General features: G+C 46.2%; 1 protein-coding gene across 11 annotated transcripts; it reads right to left on the reverse strand.

Moving 5' to 3' along the window:
- Window positions 1-12,273: 12,273 nt before the first annotated feature.
- exoc7 (exocyst complex component 7) lies at window positions 12,274-24,162 on the reverse strand. Of its 11 annotated transcripts, XM_031894114.1 has the most exons (22): window positions 23,995-24,162; window positions 22,582-22,647; window positions 22,092-22,276; window positions 21,835-21,940; window positions 21,445-21,667; window positions 21,110-21,277; window positions 20,683-20,694; window positions 19,701-19,793; window positions 19,203-19,271; window positions 18,886-19,031; window positions 18,644-18,796; window positions 18,471-18,569; window positions 18,328-18,387; window positions 18,084-18,150; window positions 17,345-17,383; window positions 16,358-16,423; window positions 15,664-15,784; window positions 15,300-15,395; window positions 14,936-14,996; window positions 13,616-13,657; window positions 12,746-12,879; window positions 12,274-12,496 (listed from the first exon to the last, which is right to left on the reverse strand). In XM_031894114.1, exons 1-22 carry the CDS (start codon window positions 24,052-24,054, stop codon window positions 12,391-12,393), a joined length of 2,172 nt encoding a protein of 723 aa, XP_031749974.1. In that variant the 5' UTR covers window positions 24,055-24,162; the 3' UTR covers window positions 12,274-12,390. The 11 variants fall into 11 exon arrangements, with proteins under 11 accessions (XP_031749974.1, XP_031749975.1, XP_031749978.1 ...); XM_031894115.1 differs by lacking the exon at window positions 20,683-20,694; XM_031894118.1 differs by lacking the exon at window positions 19,203-19,271.
- Between the last annotated feature and the right edge of the window lie 200 nt (window positions 24,163-24,362).

Genomic DNA, 24,362 nt, shown 5'->3' on the forward strand with positions numbered 1-24,362 from the left:
AGCAGCCCCTCTGGCATTTGCCTGAACCCACAGATTGCCAGTCTGGGCCTGGGTCCTGGCATTCCAAGTACCCAGAGGCCCAAACAGCCCCCCCAGCCCAATAAATAGTGACTATGGCACCTTACAGCAGCCCCTCTGGCATTTGCCTGAACCCACAGATTGCCAGTCTGGGCCTGGGTCCTGGCATTCCAAGTACCCAGAGGCCCAAACAGCCCCCCCCAGCCCAATAAATAGTGAGTGACTATGGCATCTTACAGCAGCCCCTCTGGCATTTGCCTGAACCCACAGATTGCCAGTCTGGGCCTGGGTCCTGGCATTCCAAGTGCCCAGAGGCCCAAACAGCCCCCCCACCCCAATAAATAGTGACTATGGCACCTTACAGCAGCCCCTCTGGCATTTGCCTGAACCCACAGATTGCCAGTCTGGGCCTGGGTCCTGACATTCCCAGTACCCAGAGGCCCAAACAGCCCCCCCAGCCCAATAAATAGTGACTATGGCACCTTACAGCAGCCCCTCTGGCATTTGCCTGAACCCACAGAATGCCAGTCTGGGCCTGGATCCTGGCATTCCAAGTACCCAGAGGCCCAAACAGCCCCCCCAGGCCAATAAATAGTGAGTGACTATGGCACCTTACAGCAGCCCCTCTGGCATTTGCCTGAACCCACAGATTGCCTCCGAGACTATGGTAATACCAACTCAACAGTGTCTTGATACATGTGGGACCCAGTACTCAGCCGTCTACGCCAAACCAATAAAATGTGTGTCGCGCGCCTATAAAGCCAGAATCGCAAGCCGCCAGTGTAAGGTCGTAGGCAGGGAGAGCAGGCAGAAGAGCTTAATCTGAACCTGCCTGCAAATGATGTGCTGAGGTTGGCTCAATCCCACCCAACCCACGGGTATCAGGCCAGCCCGCACACCATTAGTGTCTACAACCACAACTGCCCCATCCCTAACCTGGAAATCTACAATCTGCATGACTGCATATTAACAGGCCACAAATGTGAAATAGCCACTTGGAAGCCCAACTGTTTTATTATTACAGAGAAAATGGAATCATTTAACCATTAAATAAACCCAATAGGGCTGTTCTGCCCCCAATAAGGGGTAATTATATGTTAGTTGGGATCAAGTACAGGTACTGTTTTATTATTACAGAGAAAAGGGAATCATTTAACCATTAAATAAACCCAATAGGGCTGTTCTGCCCCAATAAGGGGTAATTATATCTTAGTTGGGATCAAGTACAGGTACTGTTTTATTATTACAGAGAAAAGGGAATCATTTAACCATTAAATAAACCCAATAGGACTGTTCTGCCCCAATAAGGGGTAATTATATCTTAGTTGGGATCAAGTACAGGTACTGTTTTATTATTACAGAGAAAAGGGAATCATTTAACCATTAAATAAACCCAATAGGGCTGTTCTGCCCCCAATAAGGGGTAATTATATCTTAGTTGGGATCAAGTACAGGTACTGTTTTATTATTACAGAGAAAAGGGAATCATTTAACCATTAAATAAACCCAATAGGGCTGTTCTGCCCCAATAAGGGGTAATTATATCTTAGTTGGGATCAAGTACAGGTACTGTTTTATTATTACAGAGAAAAGGGAATCATTTAACCATTAAATAAACCCAATAGGGCTGTTCTGCCCCCAATAAGGGGTAATTATATCTTAGTTGGGATCAAGTACAGGTACTGTTTTATTATTACAGGGAAAAGGGAATTTTTAAAAATGTGAATTATTTGATGAAAATGGAGTCTATGGTCTTTCCATAATTCGGACCAATGCCCTGTAAGGCCCAGATTTGTAGCCAGGCCACAAAGGCCCGAGCCTAGGGGCGGTATGCCGCCCATCCGCATGTAAATTTTGCTGCCATACGGAGCACAAGGAACAAGATGCAGAAAAAACTTCAGCTCGTCCAGTCCCCAGTCTTCTGTACATGAGCGAAATAAACACACATGTGCACAATTGGGGGGCGGAGGGGAGTGGAGATGGGGGGAGGCCTATGGGCGCCCAATAGTAAAATTTGGTGCTGTGCCCAACCATGCCCAATAGTTTATTCTGGTCCTTCTACTCTGTGCTAGTGCTCACAAGTCTTTCCATGTATCCAACTGGGTTGTTCACCTTTGGGCTTTTAGTATGATGTAGGAAGTGTTATTCAGAGACAGTTTGCAATTGGCCTTTATTTTTTATCATTGGTAGTTTTTTATTTTGTTTAGCAGCTTTTTAGAATTTTAGCATTTATCTGGGTGCTAGGGTCTAAATTACCTTAGTAACTAGGGAGTGGTTTGAAAAAGTGACTAATATATGAATAGGAGAGGGGCTGAATAGAAAGATAAAGTAAAAAGTTTTTGGCTGCTGGGGTCAGTGACCCCCTGTTTTAAAGCTGGAAAGAGTCGGCAAATAATTAAAAAACTAGAATTGGCCATTCCATAACATATTAAAAGAAAACCTAACGGTGAACCGCCCCTTTAAGCGTAACATGATGTCATTCTTATTTTGTTTGTCTTCGATCTCCTTGGTTGAAAGAGCCGGGGTTCCCAAATAAGAGGGCTATAAAGTGATATGTGCGCTGGAGATGCTTCCCTTACATGGTCTCCTCTTCAAAGTCTTCCCTGACTGTTTCATGGCATGTAAAGCTGATTGAGATCAGACAGACCTATAAGAGCAGCATTAAGCCCTCTCTGTACATGTAAGGCAACCCGCAGGCCTCTGTTTATCCCATCACAATTTAATGATAATTTCTTTCAACCTGCCTTTCTCTTTTATTACCAGTTGTAAAACTGCTCAGTAAGGGATCTGCACCCTGTCTGTATCCTGTGTCTCTGAGCAACACTCTCACTGTATATGCCGCTGTCTAACCAAAGCCTTCCATTGCCTTCTGCTCATATATACGGCAAAGCACACATGTCTCACTGCGTGACCCTCCTCACTGCTTATATTAACGGCTCTTGTTTCATTATTCATTGTCTTCCATCGTAATACACTTTATGTGCAATCTACGCTGGTGTCCAATGATCCAAACTATACAAGAATCCACAGTACTGTCTTTGATGGACTGGCCGGCACAATCACCAGACCGTAACCCTGCCCCTGAGTCGCCTATAGCTCCTGGGCCCCCAGCCATTGTAGGCTCTGCTTCCTCTAAAGAAGTGCTCCCCAACCAGTGGCTCAGGGGCAACATGTTGCTCCCCAACCCCTTGGGTGTTGCTCTCAGTGCCCCCAAACCAGGGAGTTATTTTTGAATTCTGGAGGCAAGTTTTGGTTGAATAAAAACCAGGTGTACTGCCACGTAGGGGCTACGTGGACTGACAGCCTATAGAACACTCTATTTGGATCCCCAACCTTTCTTACTCGTGAGCCACAGTCAAATGTATAAAGACTTGGGGAGCAACACAAGCACCATAAAAGTTCATGGAGGAGCCAAATAAGGGCTGTGATTGGCTATTAGGGGCCTCTATGCACCCTATCAGCTTACAGGGGGCTTTATTTAGTAGGAAATCTTGTTTTTATTCAACCAAAACTTGTCCCCAAGTCAGGAATTCAAAAATAACTCCCTGGTTTGGGGGCACTGAGAGCAACACCCAAGGGGTTGGGGAGCAACATGTTGCCACTGAGCCGCTGGTTGGGGATCACTGACGTAGGGGCTACCAAATAGCCAATCTCAGTCCTTATTTGGCACCTTAGGAACTTTGTTTTATGCTTGTGTTGCTCCCCAACTCTTTTTACATTTGAATGTTGCTCATGGGTAAAAAAAGATCGGGGACCCCTGCTCTAAAGTGACACCCCTAGCTAGAGTGCTAAATGGAGAGTTAGCTGTGGACCTCATTTCAAAGTTCTGGCACACTGCTAAGTATAAAGATGGGTGCCGATTTCCCTCCTTACCGGTGCTGGTTGTTCTTTTGCAGCATCAAGTGTTAGTGAATTAACCCTATTAATAGTGATTTAGGCTCAAGATACAGCTCACTGCACTATGGGAGTAACTTCCCCAGTTTTAGCCAATAAGGTTCATTGTTTCCTCAATATGTGCATGTATGGAGCATAAACAGGGTCATTTATAAACACTGGGCAAATTTGTCTGTGGGCAGTAACCCATTGCAACCAAGCAATGATTAGCAGAGTATGAGAATTTATAAGGGTTTATATATCACTGGTACAGGTGCTGAGCACTAAGAGGCACAAACCCGATGCCCCTTTGGGCCCAAATATGCAGCTCTTGTGCCTATACCGGGGCAGCTTCAAGTTATTGTGCCATTTTTTTGACTTTCCCACCCAGGGCCCAGCTACTGATCTGATCTTTTTTTTACATTTTTATGGTATTTACAATGGGTCACTGAGTGCATTCCACATTTGGAACATTCCTCTCATCTTACCTGGACATATCATTAAGCGTTTAATCCATTCCCATTACATTTCATTTACACAGGCTGACATAACCTTTTATGGGGCAGAAAATACAAATAAGGGTCACTTTTAAAAGCAGTATAAAAGCCTAGTAATGACAGGAGAAGGGAACATCTGGGAGACATGTTTGGAGAGATGGGGGAATGAAGATGGTGCTGGATAAGGGGGCAGTTAAATGGGAATAAAGGCTGTGGGGGGTCTGGGCACGTTAGAGTGTTGGGATTCCTGTAGATGAGCTATCTCTCCGTATAGCTGGGCTGTGTTTGGCTCTCACATTACCTTGTTTTGACATTAAAAAAAGATTTGATGGAAAATGCTGGAAATGACAGTATTCTGTTGCTATTCATGGACGGTATAGAAAATGTTTAAACTAGGTTGGAAATATCTGGGGCTTCATGGGAGGGAGTGTGGGCAGATGTTATGTAGACTTCCCAGCAATGATATGGCATCCGTATGCCGAAGCAAAGATAAAAATACAGGCTTTTTAAAACTTGGGTAATTATGGAATAGGGTTATAATAGCAGTTATAATGAAATTATGTTTGCCGACAAAGAGAGAGGGCCTCATTTACACATGGTGGGGCAGGTTGCAATGTGAAAAAACTGGCCACCATTTTATTGTCACCTAAAAGGAGCACAAGGACCTATACCCATGAGTCCTGTGTGGCAGTGGTGTATTAATGATCAATGGGCACGGGGAGGCAAATATGCATCCCACCCTCTACCCACTCACTTAGGTGCCAATCAGAGTGCCCTGTATTAATCAGATGCCCTACGGCAGTCGGTAAGATCAGGGCTGCCATCAGCACCGTGGGTTATTAGCAGGGGTGGCTACAGAGTAGGGTTAATTGAGGGGTAGCTGCCTGGCAGGGCGAGGGGGCACGGGCAGAGCTGCGAGTATGACTAGATAATAGCAAACCTGATTGATAAAACACGGGTAGCGCTGCAGCTAATGGAACTACCCCTGGAACCCGCTCAGAAACCACTCGCTGCGTGTTTGTGTGGCAGAATGACACTAATTCTCATCTCACAGAAAATGCAATACAAAACCATCAAAGAAACCACTTAATGTCTTTCCAATTTCATCTGCAAAGAGGAACAATTTGCTGAAAGGGTGCAGGGGGGGAAAGCATGGCATAATCATTCTCTCTGCAAGCGCTCTTACATCTGCACATTGGGCTTTCTACACGTTCCGCTATGTAAATGTGCACTCATAATCCCTTACAGGGAAAATTAGCCTTCCTTCCTACCTCAATAGATGTTTATTCACTAGGGGAGAAGGGGATTTTATATCCCACTGGCCAGAATTCTATGCGTAACAATACACTGAAAGAGGGGATTGAGGGGGTGACAAGCAGGAACCTTGCCCACGATGGTGTTTTTTTTTATTACACAGAAATTATAGATTTATTTCCTACTATGTACGCCAAAAGGAGGTTGGTACTAACAACAAAGCCACTAATCCCACCCTCGGTGTAACTGAGAAGGTTTTATGGCACTATGGAGACTACAAGGTGTTAAATATGGACTCCAGTTGTGCATTGGGGAGCAAAAGACAGGTTGAAAGGAAAAAAAGTCATTATGTGGGTCTCAAGAACTGTCCTAGGCCCAAGAGGCCCCAGTGTCAGTGAAAGGAGAGAAGGTTGGGTGGGAGAAGAGGAGAAGCCTGGGATAGAGAAGGGGAGAAGGATGGGTGGGTGGAGAGGAGAAGCCTGGGATAGAGAAGGATAGATGATTGGGTGGGAGAAGGGGAGAAGGATGGGTGGGAGAAGATAACCCTGGGATAGAGAAGGGGAGAAGCTTGAAGGGGGGAAGGATGGGTGGGTGGAGAGGAGAAGCCTGGGATAGAGAAGGGGAGAAGCTTGGGTGGGAGAAGGGGAGAAGGATGGGTGGGTAAAGAGGAGAAGCCTGGGATAGAGAAGGGGAGAAGCTTGTGTGGGAGAAGGGGGGAAGGATGGGTGGGTGAAGAGGAGATGCCTGGGATAGAGAAGGGGAGAAGCTTGGGTGGGAGAAGGGGAGAAGTATGGGTGGGTAAAGAGGAGAAGCCTGGGATAGAGAAGGGGAGAAGCTTGTGTGGGAGAAGGGGGGAAGGATGGGTGGGTGAAGAGGAGATGCCTGGGATAGAGAAGGGGAGAAGCTTGGGTGGGAGAAGGGGAGAAGTATGGGTGGGTGAAGAGGAGAAGCTTGGGTGGGAGAAGGGGGGAAGGATGGGTGGGTGAAGAGGAGATGCCTGGGATAGAGAAGGGGAGAAGCTTGTGTGGGAGAAGGGGAGAAGGATGGGTGGGTGAAGAGGAGATGCCTGGGATAGAGAAGGGGAGAAGCTTGTGTGGGAGAAGGGCGGAAGGATGGGTGGGTGAAGAGGAGATGCCTGGGATAGAGAAGGGGAGAAGCTTGTGTGGGAGAAGGGGGAAAGGATGGGTGGGTGAAGAGGAGATGCCTGGGATAGAGAAGGGGAGAAGCTTGGGTGGGAGAAGGGGAGAAGTATGGGTGGGTGAAGAGGAGAAGCTTGGGTGGGAGAAGGGGGGAAGGATGGGTGGGTGAAGAGGAGATGCCTGGGATAGAGAAGGGGAGAAGCTTGTGTGGGAGAAGGGGAGAAGGATGGGTGGGTGAAGAGGAGATGCCTGGGATAGAGAAGGGTAGATGCTTGGGTGGTAGAAGTGGAGAAGGATGTGTGGGTGAAAATGTGAAGCCTGGGATAGAGAAGGGAGGACGCTTGCGTGGGTGAGTTTTTTTCTTAAATCATGTATGATACTGTCCTTGCTTTCTTATTGCCTGAAACCAACCACACATAGGCTGAAGGCCAGCTAGATATTAATGCTAATTAGTCACAAGTTTGCACTGATATGACTAATTGACCAACCAGCCATTGCTTCACAGAATTGTGGTTTGTGCATCTTCAAGTTGGCTTATGACCTGGATTCTTATTTCATCCTGGACCACTCAGGTGCAATCTCTTTACAGGCCATATCAATCATTTTTAACTTCATCTTACTGCCCAGAGCCTTAGTGCCAACCTCTAAAATTTGTACACCATATAAGATAGTGTTCTTACTATAGACCTGCCTTAGAGAGTTCTTACCGTAGACCTGCCTTGGAGAGTTCTAATTATAGACCTGCCTTGGAGAGTTCTAATTATAGACCTGCCTTGGAGAGTTCTAATTATAGACCTGCCTTGGAGAGTTCTAATTATAGACCTGCCTTGGAGAGTTCTTACCATAGACTTGCCTTGGAGAGTTCTTACCATAGACTTGCCTTAGAGAGTTCTTACTATAGACTTGCCTTGGAGAGTTCTTACTATAGACTTGCCTTGGAGAGTTCTTACTATAGACTTGCCTTGGAGAGTTCTTACTATAGACTTGCCTTGGAGAGTTCTTACTATAGACTTGCCTTGGAGAGTTCTTACTATAGACTTGCCTTGGAGAGTTCTTACCATAGACTTGCCTTGGAGAGTTCTTACTATAGACTTGCCTTGGAGAGTTCTAATTATGGACCTGCCTTGGAGAGTTCTTACCACAGACTTGCCTTGGAGAGTTCTAATTATAGACCTGCCTTGGAGAGCTCTTACCATAGACCTGCCTTGGAGGGTTCTAATTATGGACCTGTCTTGGAGAGCTCTTACCATAGACTTGCCTTGGAGGGTTCTAATTATGGGCCTGTCTTGGAGAGCTCTTACCATAGACCTGCCTTGGAGGGTTCTAATTATAGACCTGCCTTGGAGAGCTCTTACCATAGACCTGCCTTGGAGGGTTCTAATTATAGACCTGCCTTGGAGAGCTCTTACCATAGACCTGCCTTGGAGGGTTCTAATTATAGACCTGCCTTGGAGAGCTCTTACCATAGACCTGCCTTGGAGGGTTCTAATTATGGGCCTGTCTTGGAGAGTTCTTACCACAGACTTGCCCTGGAGTGTATGTACTTGATGCAAACCAGTACCCTACACTCAATTTACCTTCACTGCTCCTAACCCCCCACCCCACCCCATAGGAAACGGGATACATTCCTTGGGTTCCTTTGTGCCCCTGAGGCTCCCCCCCCTGACAGGCAGATCGGAAGATGTAACAGCCCAACAACCAGAAGAAGAGATTTTATAGAGAACAAAAGTGTTCCAGACATTACAGGCAATTACAGAAGATTATGTGTGAAACCAGCAATCATTATTCTAACAGCCCATAATAAATGGCATCGATCTTGCACTGAATAACCATTTGTGAGGATGAGATAACACAGAATTGCTTTGGCCTCTCAGACCTTTTTGCAGATGTTTTTTTAATGCCTTTCTGCAAAAAACAACTTTCGTAGTTATTGGGGGTTAATCGTTCCCAGTCTCTTAATAGGCAGAGCTCCCGCTTGTAGTTTCTAAGGAGACTTGCCCTTTACGCCCTATCAGGTCTGGCCTGGGAGCCACAATAGGCCCTGGCATTCCCAGTACCCAGAGGCACAAAAAGCCCCCCCAGCCCAATAAATAGTGACTGACTATGGCACCTTACAGCAGCCCCTCTGGCATTTGCCTGAACCCACAGATTGCCAGTCTGGGCCTGGGCCCTGGCATTCCCAGTACCCAGAGGCCCAAACAGTCCCCCAGCCCAATAAATAGTGAGTGTCTATGGCCACTTACAGCAGCCCCTTCTGGCATTTGGCCTGAACCCAACAGGATTGCCCAGTCTGGGCCTGGATCCTGGCATTCCAAGTACCCAGAGGCCCAAACAGCCCCCCCCCAGCCCAATAAATAGTGACTGTCTGTGGCACCTTACAGCAGCCCCTCTGGCATTTGCCTGAACCCACAAGATGCCAGTCTGGGCCTGGTCCTGGCATTCCAGTACCCAGAGGCACAAACAGCCCCCCCAGCCCATAAATAGTGACTATGGCACCTTACAGCAGCCCCTCTGGCATTTGCCTGAACCCACAGATTGCCAGTCTGGGCCTGGGTCCTGGCATTCCCAGTACCCAGAGGCACAAACAGCCCCCCCAGCCCAATAAATAGTGACTATGGCACCTTACAGCAGCCCCTCTGGCATTTGCCTGAACCCACAGATTGCCAGTCTGGGCCTGAGCCCCATTTCCCAGACTGACCAGGGCCCCCTGGTTTTGTCCCAGTTTATGAGCTGTTTAAAGGCAAACAAAACAGATTATATCACTTTACTGCTGATGTTCTGGCACATAACCTGTTATATGATCTTTACCTGAGCACAGCAAGCTCTAATCACCCCAACCCTGGGGGGGATACAGATGAAATACAAAAAAAAGGAAACTCAGTATCCGTGACAACCACACGATTTAAAAAACAACAACTAGGCCGGTAGATAAACTCCCCTGGGCTTCGTTTGTCAGTGTTTTTCCCATTGATCATAAAGCTTTTGGGGCACAGCGGGTAGGAAAAGGCGCCCGCCAGGGGCTTCTGGAAATATAGATCCACATTTTAAAAAACTCATTGATTGGCTGCAGCCGCCGCGCTCATCCCCGGCAGGTCAGTGGATTTTATACAGAGGCTGAAACCATCTCTTTACAATGACATCATTACTGACATCATAAAGTGTTTGTGATTTTTGTGTTTGTGTTTGCGTTTTATAGGAAAAACACACAGGCACATTATATGCAGCCATTGGCCGAGCTGGTACGGTGTGGGTTTCATTCCCATGCAGTGGGCTGGATTCCTCTTAAGCAACTGCACTCAGGGTTACTAAGTGACCCCCTACAGATAAGCAGCCTCCTTACCCAGCAGAACTACCCAGCTGCCCCTTACCCAGCAGAACTACCAGCTGCCCCATACCCAGCAGAACTACCCAGCTGCCCCATACCCAGCAGACCTACCCAGCTGCCCCATACCCAGCAGACCTACCCAGCTGCCCCTTACCCAGCAGAACTACCAGCTGCCCCATACCCAGCAGAACTACCCAGCTGCCCCATACCCAGCAGACCTACCCAGCTGCCCCATACCCAGCAGACCTACCCAGCTGCCCCTCACCCAGCAGAACTACCCAGCTGCCCCATACCCAGCAGACCTACCCAGCTGCCCCATACCCAGCAGACCTACCCAGCTGCCCCTTACCCAGCAGAACTACCCAGCTGCCTCTCACCCAGCAGAACTACCCGGCTGCCCCTTACCCAGCAGAACTACCCAGCTGCCCCATACCCAGCAGAACTACCCAGCTGCCCCATACCCAGCAGACCTACCCAGCTGCCCCTTACCCAGCAGAACTACCCGGCTGCCCCTTACCCAGCAGACCTACCCAGCTGCCCCATACCCAGCAGACCTACCCAGCTGCCCCATACCCAGCAGAACTACCCGGCTGCCCCTTACCCAGCAGAACTACCCGGCTGCCCCTCACCCAGCAGAACTACCTGGCTGCCCCATACCCAGCAGAACTACCCGGCTGCCCCATACCCAGCAGAACTACCCAGCAGAACTACCCGGCTGCCCCTTACCCAGCAGAACTACCCAGCTGCCCCTCACCCAGCAGAACTACCTGGCTGCCCCATACCCAGCAGAACTACCCAGCTGCCCCTGACCCAGCAGAACTACCCAGCTGCCCCTCACCCAGCAGAACTACCTGGCTGCCCCTCACCCAGCAGAACTACCTGGCTGCCCCATACCCAGCAGAACTACCCAGCTGCCCCTCACCCAGCAGAACTACCCAGCTGCCCCTTTGTACATCTGCTTGGAACTACTATGGGTGGCAGTACTGCTCTCACAAGACCCAAAACCTGAAGTATAAAAAAGGTTGAAAGCACTGCTCTGGGGCTGATATATATTGGATATATATTTCCAGCAGCAATTTCCTTCCCCTATGATATCTGACAGTGTGAGAGCCTATTGTATATATCTCTTGGGTATAAACATTATTTTAAGCACCATATTCTAAAAACTGCCCTTGATCCCCCCAGTGCATGTCATCACAATTACTGTAATTCTAGTGAGCACTGAGACCCCATGGGGGGGCAATAAATAGGATTTATAAAATGGAAAGAAGGGGGAGGGGTTCGTATAACAGTCATTGCTAACAGAACCATCTTATTAGTAATCCAGCATATATTTCCTCTGCTTATTCCCAAGCAATAATCATACCACCCACAGACTTATATACTGCCCTATTTGTATGAAAAAACTGAGAATAACACCTCCCTCCCAAAGGGCTCCCTCACCAGCCACATCAAATGCTCCTCATCACTTGGCTGCTGCATAACTGGTATGGGAAAGCAGAGGGGTATAAGAAGCACATCAGGCCGTGGGTCTGCACTGGCCCCTATATAATTTGATAATTGCCAAAATGCTGTATAACTGGCAGTTAGATTGGATCCACCAGTAGGGTGGCAAATCCAGACAATACCCACCTCTCCAGTTAAGCATATGTCAATACATAGGGCTAGATTTAGGATCTTTTACAGAGGTATTCTGAGAAAGTCAGGATGCAATAGGTACTCCCTCTACAGGATACAGAAGCCATTACAGTTATTAGCGTGTATGGTTTCTTGTGCCCTGGGTACCCCTGGAACTATAGCAGGGTGACTGTTACCCCAATGTTTCTATATATCTGTAACCTTGTTATGAGCTAAGGGGGCCCAGCCTGAAGGCCAGTTAGGGGGGGATTTGGGGTGAGTGCTTATTTGTGCCCTGGGTACCCCTGGAACTATAGCGGGGTGACTGTTACCCCAATGTTTCTATATATCTGTAACCTTGTTATGGGCTAAGGGGGCCCAGCCTGAAGGCCAGTTAGGGGGGGATTTGGGGTGAGTGCTTATTTGTGCCCTGGGTACCCCTGGAACTATAACAGGGTGACTATTTTCCAATGTACCAAGCCCATAAACAATGCTGGATGACACAAAGTTTCTCATTCCCAATCCGATAGAAAGCAACAAAGACACACTGTTACATACAGGCAAGTAGTGTTTAGTAAGTCAGACAGACACTTATTCTATATACAAACACATACACAATATTTTTGTACATAACTATATACAGGTTTCATATAGAAACAAAACAGCTCTATGCAGATGTATCAAACAGCTTCTCAATCATATCGCCAACCTGCTCCACAGAATATTTGATGTACTTCTCTGGGTTCTTGGTAAAGTTTACCCCAGTGCCGTATCTGGAGAGTGAAAAGTGAGTGAGAAGAGACAAGAAGGTAACTGTACCACTACATCAATGAGACCTGTTGTACTGCACTCAGACAGTCCCCCAAGTACTGCATAGATTGCAAGTGCTTGAGTGAGGGGCATCTGTGCCTAATTTGCCCCAGGGCCTAATGCCTTTAGTTACTGGCAATGTGAAGGGTGTAGGGACATTGATTGGTGACTTTGGGCCGCAGAATTACTGCTCAGCTCCCGGTGTTTCTTACCTTTGCAAAAAGGCTGCATACGCTTCCAGAACAATGCTCTTCTGCGCCTGACGGATGCGCTCGCGCTGGCGCTTGTCAGGAATTGCCCATGATTTCTGGATCTTGCAGAGCTCCTCCAGTCCCTCATTGAAGCCCTAAGTAAAAAAAAAAAGAAGAGAAATGACTACTTAAAGGGGAAGTTCACCTTAAAAGTAACTTTTAATTTGACTAGAAAGATCTAGCTTCCTCTGCTCTACTTCCTGGTTGCTAAGGTCACTGATCCTAGCAACCAGGTTGCATTTAAAAGTGCAGGTTAGATAGGAGCACAAAAGAAAGTCAAATGATATGAAAAGACAAAGCACATCATTGCTGGTGTTGCTAGGGGATTTGCATGTAGAAGGTACAGACGAGGAATATGTAGGTCTCCCAACATTTATGTAAGTTTCTTCCTACAGTCTGGTGGGTTTATTGGCTTCAGATGAAAGTGACGCGTTCGTTTCCAAGGCTGGGAAAATATTAGACCGTAAGCTCCAGAGGGGTATGGACTGGTAGGAATTATTAAAGGACAAGGAAACCTCTGTAACCTAAAAGTGCCCTGATGCAGTAGAGTCAGATACAGATGGGCACGCTTACATATAACCCTTACATCATCAGATAGGAGGCAGCTGGGCCTGGCACTCATGCTAATGGGCATGCACCAAGCCCAGGGGTTTTAGGGGTGCAGGAGAAAGAGAGAAGGGGGTAATTCCACATATTTGGATAAGGAAATATTTCATAAATGATTTTGGATTTTCCTAATTCTCTGTAATGCTCTATTCAATAGACTAGAAAGCAGGAACAGCACGTAGGTTTCAAGATACATTTACTTCCACCCCCCCCTCCCGTTCTTACCTTAAAGTGCTCTTTTATTATCTGCCGTTCTTTATCTTTTAGCTGTGAGGAGAAAGGGAGAGCACATTATAATATGAGGGGGGTTCAGGTTAAAGGCATGTGACAATGGTTTGTGTACCTCCCTGTACCCTCTCCTGCATTCACACAGTCCCCTATCCCTCCCTGTACCCTCTCCTGCAATCATACAGACCCCTATCCCTCCCTGTACCATCTCCTGCATTCATACAGACCCCTATCCCTCCCTGTACCCTCTCCTGCATTCATACAGACCCCTATCCCCTCCCTGTACCCTCTCCTGCATTCATACAGACCCCTATCCCTCCCTGTACCCTCTCCTGCAATCATACAGACCCCTATCCCTCCCTGTACCCTCTCCTGCAATCATACAGACCCCTATCCCTCCCTGTACCATCTCCTGCATTCATACAGACCCCTATCCCACCCTGTACCCCTCTCCTGCAATCATACAGTCCCCTATCCCCCCCCTGTACCCTCTCCTGCAATCATACAGTCCCCTATCCCCCCCTGTACCCTCTCCTGCAATCATACAGACCCCTATCCCTCCCTGTACCCTCTCCTGCAATCATACAGACCCCTATCCCTCCCTGTACCCTCTCCTGCAATCATACAGACCCCTATCCCTCCCTGTACCATCTCCTGCATTCATACAGACCCCTATCCCCCCCTGTACCCCTCTCCTGCAATCATACAGTCCCCTATCCCCCCCTGTACCCTCTCCTGCAATCATACAGTCCCCTATCCCCCCCTGTACCCTCTCCTGCAATCATACAGACCCCTATCCCCTCCCTGTACCCTCTCCTGCATTCATACAGACCCCTATCCCTCCCTGTACCATCTCCTGCAATCATACAGTCCCCTATCCCCCCCTGTACCCTCTCCTGCAATCATACAGTCCCCTATCCCCCCCTGTACCCTCTCCTGCAATCATACAGACCCCTATCCCCTCCCTGTACCCTCTCCTGCATTCATACAGACCCCTATCCCCTCCCTGTACCCTCTCCTGCATTCATACAGACCCCTATCCCCTCCCTGTACCCTCTCCTGCATTCATACAGACCCCTATCCCCTCCCTGTACCCTCTCCTGCATTCATACAGACCCCTATCCCCTCCCTGTACCCTCTCCTGCATTCATACAGACCCCTATCCCCTCCCTGTACCCTCTCCTGCAATCATACAGACCCCTATCCCTCCCTGTACCCTCTCCTGCATTCATACAGACCCCTATCCCCTCTCTGTACCCTCTCCTGCATTCATACAGACCCCTACTACCACGCATCCCTTGTACAAATGTTTCTCACCTTGGACCCTTGTATCACTGGCATATTCTTGTCATTCAGATAGTCCGTCACCTTCAGCCAGCTGTAGGAAAACACACAGACATTTCAGCACCATTGGCATGTACAGATACATGTGCCCCCCAATTATCCCAGGCCCATTTCCATGAAATCTGGATGACAGGGCTAGAGGTGTATCCGGTACACTTGTAGCACTACTTAAACACTAAGAAAGGCGGGTAATTACGGTGGCAGTTAGTTTTAGGGGAAACAGACAGATTTAATTTGCCTGGGAAGCCTATGCACATATGGCATCTGATGCACTGCCAGTTCTCCCGCCATATACACCAACTCTTTCTATTCACGGACAAGTATTCAAAAGGCTAACCTGCGCTGGTATATCTGTATCTGTGCCTCTATGTGACCCCGGTAGGTATCGTCTGGTTCTTTCTGGGTCACAGAGACCAACTGCAGCAGCTCCGACCTGGAAGAATGACAGACACAAGGGGGCATATTGTATCTTCAAAAATGGAAATTCGCCACAATATTGCCAAAATACTACAAGCAGCGTACGATCCTTCTGCAAAAAGCTGCCGACTCAGCCCAGATGGCTTATTTAGATCTATATAACGCAAACCTTGTGTGCAGAGGAAAGGCAGCTTTTGTTCCATAAGTAACATAAAGGCATAAACATTTCTTTCTCATATCATTCCCCATACATGAATCAGACATACACCTTCCCCCATGCTTACTTCTCCAGAGACTTCAGTATATAGTTGAAATTGTTGTGCAAGAAGATGGCTTTCAAGGCGGGATCTTCATACGGCTTGAGCCTGTGTGTGAGCCGCAGCTGTAGGTTCCCCAGAACCTTACCTAGGAGACAGTACCTAGAGAGCTCAGCAATGTGGAAACCAATTGAGAACTAAGGAAACAGAAGATATGGAGTTTTAACTGGCCAAGATCCAAGGCGGGCAGATGGGCACAAAAGCATCAGATACAGTGATACTGGCATCTACTAGGGGGAAAGCATAAACTGCTTCTCACTCATCCACTCATCCATCTGATTCTGGTTTTGCTCACATTTACTGTGTAGCAACAAGGTTGAATCAGTGAACTGGTGGGTAATGTGTGTCCCTCATTGGAATGGGGGCTTGAAAAATGTCTGGTTGGGGACGGTTGTACCTTCTAGTACTTGGCCATGATGGAATAAAGGCCTTTTATCAAGAAGGAGATTCTCCTGACTGGTGCTGTTCATTATGGACTTGGTAAATATTGTAATATGTAATTACTGCTGAAATTCGGAGCTATTTTAAGTATAAACGTCACAATTAACCATGGCAATAGTAGGCAAGATGAGGAGGGAGAGACAGCAGACACAACGTCACGGATTCTCTCACCCCCTGCCTTGTGCCTACAGACCCCATCCATTCCGTGTCCCCTACTTACAGATATAGGTGCTGAGCAGGCGGCGGTTGAACTCAGAGTTATAAGTGCTGGCTGTAGAACTGCTCTCTGCAAGGGACAACATGGAGGGTGAGAATTACTCTGATGCCTCTTCAAACCACCCCTCCTCTACTGCCAGCGCAGTCTCCTGTCCAATGTGCATTTAATAATATCAATATATCAAATATATGTCACCCTCTTTATAAAACCTACTACTATGCTTCCAAATTGGCTGCATGTATATAACAATGGCAATACCTCTACAATAGGCCAGATACATTGAGGAGAATGGTGGCTTTAAAGAAACCGAAAGGGGACCCCCACCATAATCTGGAGCAGTATTGCTTGCAGCCTATATAGCAATACACATTCAAAGTTCTTTTTAGACAATTTCTTTGAGTTGGTTAAAAAGAAGAGTCTGCCATTTCTGGGAGAAGCTTTATTTAGAAATGTCTGACTCATGGTGGGCCCTGGGCAAATGGCCATTTTGTTCTACTGTGAAGAAATGCAATTATCAGGATAGTCCTTACTGACGCAAAGACAAAATTCAGAAGCATCACCTCCTGCTTTGGTCAGTATGAAAATGTAATACTATATAAATACTTGTTAATAAGTATAATAATAAAAATAATAGTTGGTGGGAAAGCAATACTTTTGGGCTAATCTAACAAAAGCCAAATGATAAGTTCCCCTCCCCATTCCCCAACAATAAGGGAGAAGCCTCTGGCTCCTATACTGGACTGTTGTCTCAGCCTTCTAAACCTGCACTGTATCACAATGTAAGTATATATGACAGGCCAAACGTATCCAGCTACGTACATTTATACAAGATCCTTCTAGCAAAACTAAGACAAATAAAAGCAAATATTTAAATGTTTTTGTACATTTAATCTGCTTTTCCAACTTTGTTATTAATATTCTCCATTTGAATAATATTTCATATAGATTTAGGGCAGTGAGCACCCAAAGCTGTAGGAATGTTTGGCTTACCTCTAGGATCGATAGGAATATTGTATGTGTTCCCAAGAACTATTGTAAAGGAAGAGGGGAAAAAAGAAATAGGGACAGAAAAGGGGAAGAGGGGAAGTGAGAAAAAGGAAAGGAATAAAAAAAGAAGAGGTAAAGGAAGGGAATAATAAAAATTAGGTAGGGAGAGGAAAGAGGAGAGGATAAATAAAGGAAGAGTGATAATATAAGCAAGGAGATTATACGTATAGCAAGAGAAGGGGGGAGAAAGGTGAAGAGGGGATAAATAAGATTGGGGGGCAAATCAAGAATGCACGGAGGGAACCAGGATCCAGAAAGACAAGAGGGGAAAGAGTAGATCAGTTTAGTGCAGTATAAAGAGAAGAACAAAGTTAAAGAAAAACATTTCAGTTGAAATATAAAGGTGAGAGGGAGTTACAAGAGCAAGACTTATAAACAGGGAGTGGAGTAAAAGAGAGAGGCAAGGGAAAGCAGAAAGAGTCAGAGCGAGAGAGATAGAGAGGGAAATAAAGCCAGACAAGTGAACCCGGAAAAGGGAAAGCAAGAGCAGAATATATATAAAATGTTGAAGGGAAAGTAGTAGGAACAAGAAAAAGAGGGGAAATGACAACATGCACAAAGTGAGTGGAATCCTCCCCTGGAAGTGAACTGATACCAAACTCTGGGGTTTTCCCTGTTGGGAGCCTTTGGAAATGGATATGGGTGGTTGTAGCAAGCAAGAGACCACAGCACTCAGAGATACCTTGGGAGGCAAGCATGGCTCCTGCTGTCTCCTGAAATTCCAGCAGCTGCTGCAGAAACAGGATGGCCTGTATAGGGAGCAGAGAGATCAGTTTTACTGGGGCAGACGTATCATTAACACAAGATTCTCCCGACAAACCTGCCTATCCCATGAGTCCTTCCCATGGCACACTCACTAACCCACAATGCCATGCACACACTGCTCAGAACACATTATTCACCAACATAATGGCTGTAAAACTCACATTGCTGGTGATCTCATGAACTGTGCCATCCTTTGACACACTGGTCTCCTTTGGTTCATTCTGGATAAGAAGGACACAACTCTATTAGATTGAAACCGACCAGCACCCATGAACAGTTTCACTTCCCAGTAAGTGCCCATTACCTTTATACAGTCTGCAAAATCCTCTAAAGCCTTGGCACCAGTTGCCTCTATAGAGGTGATGAGGTTGGGCAGCTTGTTCTTTGTGCCAGCTGCGGTGCCCTAAATAGATTGGGAGATGGGTCAGAGAGGGTGCATGATGTTTGGGTAATCCCCCACAAGCACCAAGCACTTACCTGGAGAACCTTGTCAAACTCAGGCTTTGTAAGTTTCAGGTGCCTTAGGATGGGGAAGATACTCAGGACAGAGGTGAAATCATGTCTGGCATTGGCTTTCTTAGCAGCGGATACAATATTCTCACCCTCCTGGATAAGGTTGTCCAAGGTCTCCTGAAATAATAAGGGAGCAATAGATAAGCCCTGAGCACATCTCTGAGATACTTAGTGACCCCCAAATTAGGAAGGTGGCAACGGCAGACCTGGATGAGTGAATCGAAAGTCTTCTTCTGGTGGTGCTCCGGTATAATATACGTCAGCAGCTGGTACTCACTCTGGGCTAGCCGGACAAAGGCACTGATGCAGTAGATGTAGGTGTCAGTCTCTAGATCAAGGGCATCCTCCTTCCCTGCAAAGGCAGGCAAGTTACATATAGATCCTCGCTGTCACTTAGTTATTGGTAATGGACCACGGTGCCGGTCTCAGTTCAAATACTGATGGCTACGAGTTTTATAAAGACCTCTGATAACACCTTTTTTAAAGAAGGGACCCTCTATATCCCAAAGGACCCAGTACTCACCAGAGGCCGGGCCGTGTTTCTCTCCCACGGCCTCTCCGTGGTATCGGCCACGTGATTCTTGCTCAAGACCTGCTCAATGTGGAGGCAGGGGACAGGGTTATATGGCACATCTTGTAAACGCCCGGCCCGAGGCAATGGGCTGACCGGTGTCCGGACAAGTGAGGAGGGGATTGTAGGGTAGGTGGGAATGTCAATCAACGACTTTCCCTTTAGATCATATAGCCAGTGTTATCCATAGAGCCCCACAGGCTACATTCTTCTGTAAAATCCTTCCACATTATCTGCCATTGTGCCACCAAGACAGGGCTTATAATTTGACAGGAAGGGTTTTTATTTGCCTTTCCAGTGTAGGCTTACAGAAGGATACGGCCTGTTTTACTCCCTACACCAAGATATACACCAAGATTCAGTTCCTATCTGGGCCTGGTTTTAAATCTCTGAGCAGAAGGTTCAGATTGGAGAAAGAAAGCCGGATCAGTGGAGAAACGTGCAAATTACCTTCAAGGACTCCGAGACTGGACCCTCCCTTTTTCCCATCCAGCCCGTGCTGAGAGTATTGTTTGAGGAGGTTCTGAGCCTTGCGGATAGTGCCTGTCACCAAGAGGAGAGTGGGAAAGAGAAAATAGGGAGGGAGACAAGACCTTGGAAAGTGAGCAGGAAGACCCCACCGAGCACAGAAATGGAAGACACACACCCTTCAATACCGGCATTTCAAGAGATATTCACCCCACGTAGCGCAACCAAGCAGCTAATGATACTGGCTCTGCAGCACCCACCACCTCCATGCTGGGAAAAAACAAAGGAGGCCTCTATGGCACAACATAAGCTAGACTGTAGTACAATTAGGGGGGGGCAAAATGCAATTGAGGCATACATATTTACTATTGAAGACAGTCATATTTTTATAAGATGGATAATCCATGGGCCCATGGCAAAAATTTCACAGTACAAATAATAATTACCAAAACGTTTTATATTGCTCCAAAGCTGGCACTTGTACCAACTAGATGAAGCCCCATAAAAGCTAGGTGGAAGCCTAGAATTTGGGAGGCCTGTAATTCAATTTCCCAGCATGCAATGTGTGAAAGAAAGAGACGAGGGCAAAATTGTGTTAAGTTAAGCCAGCAGTTAATAAAAGGCAGTCTATTCCCACCCACTAGCCTCGGACACTCGGAAAAGCCTGGTATCTGGGGAGGCGGCAGGCTGGCAAAACAAGGGTTAACATGTCATATAAACACTTTTCAAACAATTCAAAAGACAGACAGCAGTAAGATATGTGACAAGGGAGGGAAGTAACAACCCTCAGGTACCAAGCGAGGGCACTTTCTGGAAACAAGCGGCAAACACGGCGGATTATTCAAACAGGAAAGTTTGCTATAGGCTGGGTTTTACACGTGCCTCGTGCACATCACAGAGATGCTGCGTGTTTTGGTTAGTGCTGGCCCTGCACACTGGCAGGAAAGCGTCCGCTTTGTATTACCTGGCACGAAGACTGGAACCGGCACATAACAGGGAGGAAACAGACATCTATCAATACCTCTGGACTTGATAAGGAAAGTCTGCATTAAAGGGAAACATTTCCTTGCCCGAATACGTATAGTTATTAATATCAGCACGAGCTGCTATGTTGTATGAGGGTATATATACACTTCCCTTCTCTGTGTATATGTGTTTATACATAAAGGAGGGAGCAGACACATCTTATTAACAGTATAAGGAAATGGCTTGTGTCATAGAATAGTGGCGTACTGCTTAGCCTTGCTCCAAACCAGAAACTGTGGTACTACCATTTTGTATTTAGTGCCCTCACTACACTGGCTGATAGGGAAATCCATTAACCCCCAACCCAACTAGATGATGTTGATATAGTAGCCATGCCCTCTGCGCTCTCAGACCCCACATCTGACCTGGCCTTTTGGCTGGTTTCTTGGTGGGGGTGTCCTTCCTTTTGTTCTGTACAGCAGGAGAGTAGGTTATGCCAGAGGAAGAGCTGTTTTTACGTAGATGGTCCTTCAGGCCTTTAATGGAGCGGTCCAGCTGGCTAGAGCGGATCTGGTAGTACACATTCATGAAATCTGCAACATGGAGAACGTTGGCTAAAAAGGTTGATCGCAGGTGGGGTTAAGAATGAGAAACAAATGAAGTGAGACAAAGGGAAGTGAATATGGACTTGTAGGTGTTGAGCAGTGAGAGATGTTGGAGGTTTTGGGTTTGCTGTTCTAAGAGTGACCCAACTTCTCACCCTGGTTCCTCCCGTACTCCACCAGCCATTTAGAGATGCGTATGACATCCTGCAGGATTCCCTCAGGTAGGTGTTCTAGAACAGCCTCCTCCTGGCCCTCCAGCTCCTCCTCTGTTCCAATCAGGTCTAGAATGAGGATGGGGGGCACCGGTTTGCTGTATCTCTGCAGGAGACTCCGGAACTCAGTATCCAAAGACTCCTTCCCCCTCTCGAACAGGGATTTCTACGAGAATACAGGCAAAAGAAAACCATGACATCCACACTAGTAAGCACCGTCCTTACTATAGAACCGGCAAAAAAATATTTTATGGTAAAGGCTGCAAGCTAAGCGGTGAAACATATAATGGTGAAACATATAATGGACCACTTCCAGGGTGTCAAAGAACTTACCACTCTGTTTAACTCAGGGCTGTCTGGGTTGTTGTCTTGAAAATATTCCACAGCCTTCTGGATTTTTGCAATGCAGCCCAGGTATTCCTCTAGCCTTCCCGAGGGTCTGAAAGAAAACACACATCTCTACCAGATACTGGCGGCTTTCAACTGCGTGCCTTACGCAGCAAAGGCATTATCCCTTGCACTATACAAACAAGTAGGTTGAAAGCCCTAGAACGAATATCCGTATTATTATGCAATTCAATACAAATTACCCTTCTTTGATGATGCGCTCAGTTTCCGTGGCAACATGGTAGTAGCTGATGACATGGTCCAAGCAGGACAGGGTACGATCGACATTTTCCTGCAGCCGCTGCAGGGTCTCTGTTTGTTTGTGCACGGGAATAATGGAATTCTCTAGTTTCATCAGCCGACTCTCAAAAGAAGACAGGATGGAGACCTGTGTAAGGGATAGAAAGAAAGAAATAGAGGCTTAGTGGGAAGTGTTTATGTCTTGAAGAGAAAGCCATAGGTCACACTGTGCCAATTGGTGATATAATGTAACCATTTTTCTGTTATGGATACCCCCACCTGTGGGCACTGTACTGTTCTATCAGCAGCCACATATCCGCTTACAATCACCCTGGCAGAAGCACTTACACTACTGCCCCACTGCCCCAGCACCATTCTTGTACAGGTGTTTCAATGCTAAATCAGCTTAGGGCACAGCGACACTCCCAGCACCATATTAATAGCTACACTCACCATATTGTTTGTCAGCTGATCGCTCTTCTCCAGGCTCTCCTTGATGAAGGCTAAGGTTTCCTCTTCCTACAACATGGAAGATAAAGGGAAATGTCTGTTGGAAGTGAGCTTTGGGACATGTATAAAACCCGCACATATCAAAGACAATTTTTTTTCTGTAACAGTTATACATTGTGTGAGTCCTTTATTTTTTTCAGTTATGTGCTCCTCCCTTTCTGTTTTCCATTTTCATTCTTTTTCTCATTTCCTCTTTACATCCATTCTCTCAGCAGCTTTTCATCACTATCAGTTCTGAATGAGTAGCAAATGTATTTATTTTTTTAAAGTTTTTATTTTGAAATTTTCAAACAAATATTTAAACAATTACAGAGTAAGAGAGAGAAGCTAGGAGAAAACTAAGGTGAGGCAAGTGCGTTTAGTGTACTTTGACAGAATCAAGTTTATATATAGTCAGACATTTTATATGTTTAACCAAGTGTCCCATATAGCGTCAAATTTTCCCAGGCAGCCTCGTGCTAGATAGGTAAGTGTATCATCTACTAATTTTCGCCAGTATTGTAGCAGGGGGATCAAGAGATTTCCATTGCATTAGCTTTGCCTTTTTAGCATCATATAACAATTGTAAATAGCACATCCTGGAGTCAGACCGGAGCTGTAGGGCTCCTGTTATTCCCAGTAAGCATAGTTTAGGGGAGCGAAAGAGCTAATTTCTCATTAATGTATTGAAGTACCTCGCTCCAGTGTCTTTGAATTACAGGCCAAGACTGATATATAGACAGATAGATAGAGTAAAAGACATGACATATAGGTAGTGAATAGGAGAAAGATAGAGTGAGTGAGTGAAAAATAGATGATAGAGTGAGAGAAAGACATTTAGCGTAAAAGACATGATAGATGATAGATAGATAGATAGATAGATACATAGATAGATACATGATAGATAGATAGAGTAAAAGACATGATAGATATATAGATAGTGAATAGGAGAAAGATAGAGTGAGTGAGTGAAAGATAGATGACAGAGTGAGATAGAGACATTTAGCGTATAAGACATGATAGATAGATAGATAGATAGATAGATAGATAGATAGATAGGTACATAGATACATACATAGATAGATGATAGATAGATAAATAGATAGATAGATAGATAGATACATAGATAGATGATAGATAGATAGATAAATAGATAGGTACATAGATACATACATAGATAGATGATAGATAGAAAGTTAGATGATAGATAGATAGATAGATAGATAGATAGATAGATAGATAGAGTAAAAGACATGATAGATATATAAATAGTGAATAGGAGAAAGATAGATGATAGAGTGAAAGACATTTATAGTAAAAGACAATATAGACAGACAGACACACATTAATGTGAGATTTAATAACAAAACAAAATACCTGCTTAAGCTTTTCCTCTATAGTCTTCTTCCTGGCGGAGCTATCCTCCGAGGGGATCATTTTTTCTTAAGAAATTATTTGCAGCTAATATCCAAATATTTTAGGTTCAACTCCTCCGCCCTTCCTTTCGGATTCTGACATCAGATGTCAACATGCTTCACTTCCGCCCGGAAACGCTTCTCTCGTTCAGCCAATGAGCGGCCGCCATATTGGAGCATTCAGAACGCGGCGCCATATTGGAGTTGGAAATCGGCGGACGGGGCGCCATGTTGGAGGTGGCAAATTAAGGCGCCATATTTGAGTCATGTTGAAGTTGTGCCGACTAACTGAGGTCGTGATTAAATGAGAGTATGACTTATGGGGGGGAG

This window comes from Xenopus tropicalis, chromosome 10, assembly GCF_000004195.4.
Source record: "Xenopus tropicalis strain Nigerian chromosome 10, UCB_Xtro_10.0, whole genome shotgun sequence".
Taxonomy (NCBI): domain Eukaryota; kingdom Metazoa; phylum Chordata; class Amphibia; order Anura; family Pipidae; genus Xenopus; species Xenopus tropicalis.